The following is a 10,705-nucleotide window of genomic DNA, read 5'->3' on the forward strand; positions in this document are numbered from 1 at the left end:
TTTTTTTTTTTACAAAGGAAAGGCATGAGTTTCCCCCCCTTTCGGTAAAAAGCAGTGTGTGATGAAGTCTGGAGCACAAGAGAGAAGGGTCTCACATCTGGAAGCCTTTCGCACACAGCTATAAAATGTAAAAACTGACCCTTGGTAAAAAGTGCTTTGTAACAATATATAATTTGTGTCTTATGCCTGTGAGAAAGAGAAGGTTTGTTTTTTATCTGCAGAGTCCTTTGCTCGTCTCCCAGCTGGTGTGAAGTTTTCCTATGAGGGATTTTTCACCCTACTCTTCGTAGACCCTGGGAAGAGAAAACACCCACGTTAAGTGGCTCAGGACATGACACAGGGCGGGGGCTAAGCTGCTTCATCCTTGCCTTCGGGAGTGCCCCTCCCGGGAAGGCAGGAGCTTGGGAGAAGTAGGGGGGGGGGACACCTCAGAGGAGGTCATCGCATGGACCTCAAAATCTTACCCGAATCTGGCTTTGTGCATTCTCAACCTCTGCGATCCTCAAAGCCCTATGGAGCAAGCCCTCTCTATATATGAGGAAACTGAGGCACAAGGGACTTAAGATTTGCCCAACGAACACTGAATGTCCACGGTGGGAATGAGGTCTGTGTCCAGCATGAGCAGGGAGGGGGCAGGGGAGGACAGGGCATCCCATCCTTCAACTCAGGCTTGTATCTTCCCTTGTGTTTTGCCCAGAGAATGCATGTCTTCCGGAAAAATGCTAGTTTTAGAAGCTGCTGCCTAAAGACTGAAGGGTGGTTAGTGGGGCTGGGGCCTGTCCCAGAGGCCTGTGGTTCCAGGTCACTTCCTTTTAGTGGTTGTAGGACCTGCATGACCTCCCCCCCCCCCCCCCCACCTCCCAGACTGTCTCTATTTCAGATCTTAAATCCCTTCTGTTCTGCCCCATGGCTGTTTCAGGCCCATGCTTCGTACTCAGCCCACCCATTCCTCTGCCTCATTCCTTGTTTCGGAGTAAGACCACCTGACTGTACTCCGCCCAATGCTGCTGCTTCCCGTGGCAGCCGGGAGCTCTGGGCTCTCAGATGCGGAGCTGCTAGGCTGGCTCCACAGACCAGCAGCTGCTGGGCCTGCCAGCAGCCCCCAGGACTAGCCTGGGCCGGCCTGCTGGCATCTCCTTCCTGCACCCTACATTTAGCATTCTCTTGCTGTCTCTGCAAAGGGGACTTCACGGTAGTTTCTTTCTCTCCATTCTACATTCGTGGAGACATTTCCAGCCTTTTACAGGGGGAGGGGAGGTGGGGAGGGCAAGAGATCGTCCCCTTCCTCTCCCAGGATGCCTCGGCCTCCCTAGAAAGAGGATGAATTCATTTTGTAATGAAGCCACGGTAGGCTTGGTCACCGAGTGGCTCTCCTCACTGGAATTTGCAGATCTAAAAAGAGCAGGGCTGCATTGTCCCATGCCTGCCTCCCCGTCGTCAGAGCCATGGCCCAGGTGGAGGGCTGAGGGACAAAGTGTGTGCATCGCCCGAGTGTCTGCCCTCAGTCCTGTGCAGACGGTCTCAGCCCCCTTCACAGACTGGCCCTGCATTTAGCCCCATTCCACTTGGATGACGCAGGGCCTGGAGAGTGGCAGTGGACAGGACGGGTCCTGCTTTGGCCACGTGAGCTGCCTGCCCTGACCAGAAAGAGGGCTTCATTCCCATCAGATCCACAGAAAATAACCTCTTGCTCTCATCAGTTTCTATTTCAAGCAGTTGCAGACGAGGCGGTTTCGGAGGTAGTGCAAAGGGCTCAGATAGTGGAGTTGGGCCTGAGTGTGGGCTGTGGGGGAGCCGGTCATGGGCTGAGCCTCGAGTGGAAGGGCTGGGGAGGGGGGAGCAACGGGAGGGGTGGCTCGGGCAGCCGCTCCAGGCAGGGAGAAGGTGACCTTGGGAGGCCTGGCTTTCTGCCATGTGCTCCCAGGGAAGTCACTCCCCATTTCCACTTCGCCCTGGTTTCCCTCTCTGCAGAATGGGGTGCTGGGCCCAGCTCCCGAGGAAGTCCCCTCTGTGTGTGTGTGCACATATATACGCACGCTATATAGGTACAGGTGTAGACAGGCTCTGAGTGTGGGAGGAGTAGGTGTGCCCTGGGACACGCTCACTTTTATGTGGTATGGGGAGACAGGGAACTTGCCAGATATGGGACCACAGGAGATCAGAGATGGAGAGTGGCCTTCTGATTGTGGAAACAGAACCGAGAGAGGACAGGGGTCTGGTTCACAGCTCTGGTCATCTGGCCACTGCTGCCCCCTGAGATTAACAGTGGCTCTGATTTTAAAGGGTCAAGTCCAAGGTCCCTCCCTGCACCTGCTTGGGAGGGAGTCTGTCAGCTTTCTGGGCAGTAGGGGACACGGGGGCCCCTTGAGGGAAGGAAGTGTTTGTTGGTAAGGTATTGTCCTCATCGTGTGGTGGGGGGGTACCCTGTGTTACAGTTAATAAACACAGTTACTTAAGTGGTCGTGTTTCACCGCACAAGAGTCCCAGAGAGCCATGCCAGCCTCTTGCCCGTTCACTTGACAGAGGGAAACTGAGGGTCAGAGAACTTAGGTTGCTTTAAAAAGAAGAGGAATTGAGACTACAGCTTAACACGTTAGCATGGTGCAAACTTTAGTTCACGAAAGGATAACTTTTCGATGCTTACAGTTGTCCAAGGGAGCAAGGGCCTGCTTTGTGAGGCGGCGAGTTCCTTAACCCATGGGGTTATGTGAACAGGCTGGCTCTCTGCTCGCCGTGGCTACTGTGGTGGGTGTTCACCCCTTCGACGACACTAGAGGAGCTGGCCGGGGTCTGAGACCTGGGGCTGGTGGGAAGCTAGGTGTGAGGAGGTGGGGGCATGCATACCTGCGTTTCTCGTTCCAGGCGTTGTACCACTTGATGAACCGCTTGGTGCTCTGCAGCTTGGGGTGCAGGCAGTGCTCCTGACCCCGGTACCTGGACACGCTCTTGGTGGTGATGCTGAAACGGAGCAGCGTGGGGTGCAGGATTGAGGAGGCTGAATGGCAGCCCCTCAGTGTGGCCTGTGGGCCGCCCTGGTCTGTCCCAGTCAGGGAGGGGCCTGAAAGAATGTGGCCTCCTCCCTCCTGTCAGGGGAACGCGCCCTGGTGCTCACTGCCTGGCTGCCTCTTTGGAAGGTTCTGGGTGTCCCCTTAGTCTCCGATTTCACATACAGTTTAACCCTGTATGGAGTGATTGGCTCTCACTTCTCCCCTGGAGTTCTTAGGGTCTGGGATAGTATCCCCTCCCCCACAAGGCTGTTGCCTACAGGGCTCATGCCTCCCTTGGAGAACAAAGCTCTGGGGACTCTTCCAGCTCCTCTAAACCTAGGATTGGAGAGGTGGAGAGAGCTAATATCAGCAAGGGGCACACGCCGAGACCCCTTTCCTTGGGTACAAGGAACTTGCTCGCGGCAGGGCTCAGACATGCCCTGCACATGGGTGGTCTCTGTCTGACCCTTCAAACCCCAGCGCCCCTTGATCCTCTGAAGTCTGTCCCGGGGCTGGGACATGACGGATCCTGAAGTTAAGTCTTGCTGGCCTTGCAGCCCATTTTGATTCCTGAGCCTGAAGTCCCACTTGTGTCAGCCCCCAGCAAGAAAATAAGACCTCCTCCCCTCAGGCCTCTGTCAGCCCATGTCCCAAACTGAGTGGAGGCCCTAGCCGTGCGGCAGAAAAGCAGGTGGCGCTGTACAGAGTGTAGGGCCTGGGTGTGAATCCCAGCTCTTTCTGTAGGACCTTGGGTAATTTCTCTTAACCACTTTGCCCATCTGTAAAATGGGTTTAATAATAGGACCTACCTCTTAGGGTTATCGGGTAATGAAAGGGTATAATGTATGCAGAGTGCCTAGCACCTGGTAGACGCAACGTGGAGAATTCCTGTCATTAGTAATTGTCTTGGAAGAGGAGATGGCCAAGGAGAAAGAGAAGCCTTAGTGTGTGAGCTCCAGCCTGGACAGGGAAAGCAGGACTGCTGCCCAGGACTGCCATGCATGCCCCTCTCACCCTGGGCTGGGCCAGGGTGGCAGGATTTTAGGAGGAAGCTTCTGGGTAGGGGAGGAAGGATGGTGTTCCAGAACAAAGGACCACCTAGGGGATGTGGAAAAGTGGAAGGTGAGAGGTGCCACTCCCTGAGTGGTCATGGCACGAACAGATGATGGTGGGCTGGGGAATGAGCTGAGGGGGCAAAGAGGGGCAGTTGGAGGCTGGATTGGGAAGAGAAAGAAGGGAGGGAGAGAGGGCAGTTAGGGCCCTGCAGGTTCCCAAGGGTAAAGTGTCAGGGCACATGGGCCAAGTTCCAGAAGGGAGCAGGGCCACCACAAACTGAGTCTCCCTGTTGACAGGGAGAGAAAAACCGAATCTTGCCACCAGAATGGGGGCAGAATATTTCTGGGCGACTTGTTCTCTTCCCTTCTCTGTGCTCAGAGTTTCCAAGGCCCCCATTGCAGCCTAAGCTTCCTAGAGCAGGGGTGGCTCTTCTGCTAAATGCTGTGGACTGGGCTCTGCCTTCACTGGCCCTCTGAGACCAGTCGCTCCCCGGGTCCTGTCCCTCCTGCTAGGTCTTCAAGCATGGGGCCAGGCTTCCCAGTGCAGTCTGCCTGTTCTCCTCTCCATAGTACTCGGTCACTCTGCGGGAATTTAACCCACTGCTCTCTCTGCCTACAGTGCTGCTTTTGCACTTGAAGTGAAGGGATGTGGGCAAGCCTGATGAAGATGCCCTCCTCAGTTAGGTCACTGTGCAGGCTGGGGATTCCCAATTCTGAAGGTCGGGGCAGCAGGGAAGACACTCAGCCCTCCCACCACAGTCCTTGAGTGCTTGTCACAACACTGGGACTATGAAAATTGGTTGTGGGGTGAAGACATGACGATTTATATTCCCAGCAGTTGCTCAGAAATTCTGGGTCCTGTGTCCCCTCTCCTCAGTGGTTCTGGGGTGCTGAGGGTTCGGGCAAGAGTTCATAGGGCACAAATGGCCCTTTATAATATCTGGAGTCTACTCCCACTTGCAAAGCACACTGGCCTCCCCACCCCACCCCCAGCCTCATCAGAGATTTCTGGGTGACTCAGGGTGAACTGGAAAACTTGCTTTTGTTCAGCGTTTGTGGCTGAAAACCTGCTTTGGCAAAAAGTGCTGGCCCTGCATCTGATCTAGAGCCTCTTAGGAGCTTGAGACAGGAGAGGATGTTCAGCCCTTCAGTGCTGTGGGCGGGGCTGGGTGTGGGTGAAGGTTTAGGAAGGAGACCGGTGACTGTGTTTGGACCTCCCGAGGCCCCTGCCAGTTTTCACAAGGTTGCGTAAAGCCTTCTCGCACCTGCCTGCTGTCAGTTTCCTCTCTATTCTGAAAAGATTTAGTCGGGAGAAAGAGTAAGCCTGTTTATTGAGGGTCCTTTAGAGAAGTCTCTGCACCCCATACCCTGCTTCTCTTTCTCTGCAAGGTCTTGGCACCTGGCCATGGGGTGTGGGGTGGTTCTCAGTACTTAGAGGAGTGCAAACTTAATTTGCTACGTCCCTGTCATCTTCAACCCCCAAGCTGGAAACCATGAAGGACTTGTAGCTCCTCCTTTAGCTTGTGGGAACACTAGCCCCCACCAAAAAAAGATTTTCCGGCAGTTCTTCTGGACTTGCGTCTACTAGGCAAGGGACAGGGGTTGATTTATGTGCCTGGGTAGAAAGGCAGTGGGGTTCGGCTTAAGCCTGGTGGCTTTGCAAATTCCCCTAACTTCAGCCTGACTGTGCAGCCCCCAGGTGGCAGTGTCTGGGGGGAGGTGGGCTGCCTTTGCATACACTATGCGGAGGCCTTGGGACCATCGGGGCCAGCGGATAGAAGGCACTTGCCCAGACTGAGAATAAAGTGTGTCCTGTTTCTGGGGGAGGGGAAGAGGGGCCAATGGTCCGTGGCAGACCACGGTAGCTGCTTTGCCAAGGGCTTCCTTCCTGGCCAAGTGCATACTGATGGGGAAACAGTGGTGCTGGACTCAAGTGGTTAATTGGGAAGGCAGAGGAGCAAGGAAACTCCGTGTTCTCTCACTCTGTCCCAGTTTTAAAAATATTCTTTGCATCCCCACCAAGCAGGGCTCCAGCCGCATGGCACGTTAACCCCAGCAGATCACTTTGCCCAGCACTGCTCAGGCTCAGGGACCCACAAGAGTCCAGCCGGTGGTGGAGGATCAAGGATCAGTCTCAACATGAAATCGCTAGCAGCCAAAACAGCTGGCTGTGGTCCCCTGGTAGGGAAAAGGCTCTGAAAGGAGGGTTGGGTCTGAGGACTTAAAGACAGCATTTGTTTTAATTCTCTCTCCAGCAACAGGAAGGCAACATGCGTCCCAGTTTGGGTGCAAGTTCAATAGTTCTGGGTGAGTTTGGAGCGCTTTCAATCCCGATGCTCTAAAGTTGGCACGACCAGAGCCATTTAACCCTTGATCACCCCAGAATGGTGGGCAGTGCAAGCACCTAGGCTACCCATTTGAATCTTAGCAAGGGTGAACACCCAGAGGCTGTTTCCAGAGAACAGGGCAGTGGTCCCTCTTTCCAAACTCTTTCAGACTGTCACGCCAGCGTCCTAGGGACTTGCTGGGCAATTACAAAGCCTCCTCCAAGGCCTTGCCAAAGGCACAGAGGAATGTCTGTTAGCCCCACCGACCAGCCCCATGCTGTGCCCCAGCACTGGGTTAAGAGCAGCCCGCACACACGCTCACGGTGAGGAGCCAGAACTCACATAACCATCTTCTCCTCGCAGTGCGGGTACTTTGGCTTCATTTCCAGCTTCTTCACGTCGCTGTATCGAATCTTGGGCCCCTTTCGGGAGCATTTACATTTGGACCCTGGGAGAGAGCGCGACGGGTATCATTCAGCTGCGTGTGCGGTCTCCTGGCCCCCCCCCCCCACCGCCCTAGGTGCCCACCCAGGACCTCGGGGGTCTCTGGAAGCCCAGCAGTTGGCGCCCAGGTGCCCCAGGACGGGACGGGACGGCGACAAGAGACCTCCCGGGCACTCACCGTCCACGCGTGCGGCGCACAGCGCCAGGAGCAGCAGGAGTAGCGCGGCGGACAGGAGCCTCATGCTGGCCGGAGGGGCGCGGCGCGGGAGCAGGGACTGGGGAGGGCGCCCGGCCGGCCGGCTCAGCTCTCTCTGCTCGGAGCGCGCCTCCGGCTCTGCTCCGCTCGCTCCCGCTGCGCCCGTCGGTGGGTGCCTGGTGCCGGCTGCGTTCCGCTCCCGGCTCCGCGCTGTCTCCGCAGCCTCCCTCCGCCCGCCCAGGCCTCTTTTAAATCCGCTCCTGCCCTCGCGGCAGCGAGCTCATTAATATGCAGAACCACTCGGTGACTCACTGAGATTTCTCAACGAGGTGGGGGGAGGAGACCTTCCCCGCCCCGGGACCGCGATCTCCGCGGCGCACACTGGGAGCCACGCGCGCACACACCCATTCATACCCGCTGCCCTCTTGCTTCTATACACACTTGCACACCCAGACTCCAGCCCGCGCACACCGCCAGTGCCCCGGCGGTACCGGCTGTTCCGGACACTTTAGAGGCTGCTTAAGGGCGCTGCTTTTCTGAATCGCATGGTTCCCTCTGGCCAGACAAGCATGCTGTCCTGAGCTGCTGAGAGACCCAGGCCCGCGGCCCAGATCTTCTGAGAACTGAAAGGGTTTTGGAACAGGTGCCAGGTGTGAGTGCCAGCAGGCCTGACTCCTAGGGCGTGAGTTGTCCCTGTTGGGCCAGCAGCCTTGGTGGCCAGAGCACAAGGCCAGGTCTGGAGGGAGGTTGCCATAGGTTGTACAGGAGCAAAGTCATTGCCTGTGGTCACTGCGGCTGGCTCAAAGGATGCGCCCGAGGGATTTTTGGTCACTCTGAGAGGAAGACTTCCTAAAGTTGGTACATGGCTGTGTGAGCTGCCTGCGGAGTGCTGAGAACCAGCCAGGGGTTCCTTGCTGTCGTACCATTCTCTAAAGGCTCTGCCCAGCAGGGACACATGGCAGTGGTAACCATTTGGACAAAGTTCATGTTCCAGACATATGCCAGGCTCTGTGGCGTAGTGTTGTGGGCCAAGGCAGGGCAACAGAGATTCCTGCTTCATCACTTACCAGTGCAAGTGACCTCACTACTCTGAGCCTTCATTATGCCTTCTGTAAAGCAGGAGTGTCACAGTGCATGTCACAGGGTGGCTGTGAGAGGTGTGGAAGATCAGACGTGTAAAGTGTCCGACAGAATGCCCGGCCCATAGTTGGTGCCCAGGAAATCTTACCTATCGATATCATTATAGTATGTATTTTAACCTGTGTTATTTTGATTCTTATAAATCATTTTCCAAGTTGGTGTTTTCATTCTTTTTTTGACAGGCATGGGAACAGGTTTAGAGAGAAAAAATAACTGGTCTAAGATCACAGAGCCAGGTGGCTAGGTCAGGAGGGGCTGGAGAATTGGGGCTCCAGCCTCTGGGCTCCCCTGCCTCCCTCAGGCACTTGGGGAAGTGCTTCCTTCTTAGACCCAGCAACAGGGGATGGAGTATCTCGGGCTCCAAGGGTCCCCGGGCTTGGCTCCCAGGCCAGAGCTGAAGCCAGGGCAGAAACTGCCAGGTTCTTCCAGCTCACACAGCTCTGTGCTGTCAGCCCAGCAACTCCCTGGGGGTGCAAGTACCCAAAGGGGGTCCTGGGAGGATGGGGAGGGCAGGCTGCTGGGGACAGAGTGGAAAATTGTACCTTCTCTTCCCAGTTTGAGCTCCTTGGCTACCTGGAGGGGATGCTGAGCCATGAAGGGCCAGCAGAGCTTATGAGCTGGCTTCAGGCCATGTCCTGAGTCCTGTGCATGCAGTTGGATTTGTACTTGAAGCAAGGCGAACCGCTGGACATGTGGGTTTATCTAGAAGATGAGACCAAGGGAGTGATTTGGGGCAATAGCATTGCTTTTCAAAATGTTTAGTCTTTCAAAAAAAATTTTGGTACAAAACCAAAATGTTACAGAAAAATCAGAAAACACAAGCAGAGGAAAACATAAAAGAACACACTTGCACCCACTCAGAGGTCTACACCAAAATGCTAACAGTGTTATCTTTCCCAGCACTTTTGTGTTTGCTTGCATGCATGTGCACAGGTGTGATCAGTGTGTGTGTCCTGTTTGAAAACCCACTTGTTTTACCTGTCTCTGTATCGTCAACATTCTCCCATATGACGGGTTTTGCTTCTACAGTCTCTCTTTAATGGCATCATATATGGTCACCTAGCATTGTGGCTGAGAGCTCAGTGTCTCCATGTCAGACTGCCTGGGTGTGAGTCCTCCTACCAGCTCTGTGACCTGGGGCAAATGACTTCACTCTTTTCAATGCTGATTTTCTAACCTGTGAGGTTGTGATGATAATGGGACCTGTGGCAGAAGGAGAATTAAATGAGATGGTGCATGAAAAGCTTTTCATGTGGTCCCTATAACAGAGTAAGTGCTCAGTAAGTGCTATGGATTGTTGCCATTATTTTGGGTGCAGCCCGGTCCACTGTACAGATGTACTGTAATTACTTTAAGTAATTATTCTTTGCTAAATGTTTAGATTGTCTTCAACCATGTTCTCTCAGTGGCGTGTGACATATACTCTTGTAGCTCAATTTTGGGGCAGCACTTTATTTTTTTTTATTTATTTTTTCAACGTTTATTTATTTTTTTGGGGACAGAGAGAGACAGAGCATGAACGGGGGAGGGGCAGAGAGAGAGGGAGACACAGAATCGGAAACAGGCTCCAGGCTCCGAGCCATCAGCCCAGAGCCTGACGCGGGGCTCGAACTCACGGACCGCGAGATCGTGACCTGGCTGAAGTCGGACGCTCAACCGACTGCGCCACCCAGGCGCCCCTGGGGCAGCACTTTAAAAATTGATCGTGTCTCAGAATCACTGGGCCATTGGGGCATGCTCATCTAAGGCTTTTAATACAAATTTCCCTTCAAAAAATATAATCCATTTTATTTTTCACAAGGAATTTCTTACCTGCCAAGGTTTCTCAGAGCATGTGACATAGATTTTTAAATTAACAATGCTGATTAGGTAAGTGGGATCTGACAGCATCAGGGATCATGGGCACCGAGCTTTTGTAGGAAAAACTAGTTGGCCCTAAACATACGGACCAGTTTCCCAACTTCCAGGGCCAGACTAGAGGTCAGACCACCCATTGTTTTGCCCCCAGTTGTACTCCGTAGACTAGTAGACTACGTATGCTCATCTTTTGTTTGCAAAATACAGCCATGTGTTTTTGCAAGCACAGCTCACTCCTGTTTGTGTGAGTTCTTCGGGGGGCCATGGGTAGAGGAGAGGATGGGGGCCTCCTGCTGCCAGCCTGTCTGTGGATGATGCTGCTCAACTGGGAGAGAGAGGGGGGTCTTGACCTTTAACTTGCCTTTTGGGTGCAGACTCTCCCAAACTCATGTGGGGGTCTTTGAGCAGGTGGAGGAGGCAGGGTGAGGTGGATAAGGGTGAGGCAGTTCTGTGCACAGTGGCCCTAATTCCGGGGTGATCCCTGGGGTGTGATGAAGGACCACACACACATTCTGCCCTTTGGGGCATAGTCTGGTGTGTGTGTGTGTGTGTGTGTGTGTGTGTGTGTGTGTGTGTGTGTGTGTAGGTGCCTGCAGCTATTTATGGTCAGCCTGGCTTCTGTGGAAGGGGTACATGCAACGTGTGGGGGACACAGAGGTGGGAGGAAATAGAAGCAGGAAACCATTCCTTGAGGGAGTG

The 10,705-nt window shown here is 54.3% G+C and overlaps 1 protein-coding gene across 1 annotated transcript; it reads right to left on the bottom strand.

Annotated features, from left to right (window-relative positions):
• On the bottom strand, window positions 1-7,249 carry CXCL14 (C-X-C motif chemokine ligand 14). Its single transcript, XM_040444531.1, has 4 exons — window positions 6,992-7,249; window positions 6,712-6,817; window positions 2,845-2,958; window positions 1-293 (listed from the first exon to the last, which is right to left on the bottom strand). The coding sequence occupies exons 1-4, from the start codon at window positions 7,053-7,055 to the stop codon at window positions 278-280; spliced, it is 300 nt and encodes a 99-aa protein (XP_040300465.1). The 5' UTR covers window positions 7,056-7,249; the 3' UTR covers window positions 1-277.
• Window positions 7,250-10,705: the final 3,456 nt, after the last annotated feature.

The sequence above is a fragment of the Herpailurus yagouaroundi genome, unplaced genomic scaffold (genome assembly GCF_014898765.1).
Source record: "Herpailurus yagouaroundi ecotype Mexico unplaced genomic scaffold, PumYag 192, whole genome shotgun sequence".
In the NCBI taxonomy this organism is placed as follows: Eukaryota; Metazoa; Chordata; class Mammalia; order Carnivora; family Felidae; genus Herpailurus; species Herpailurus yagouaroundi.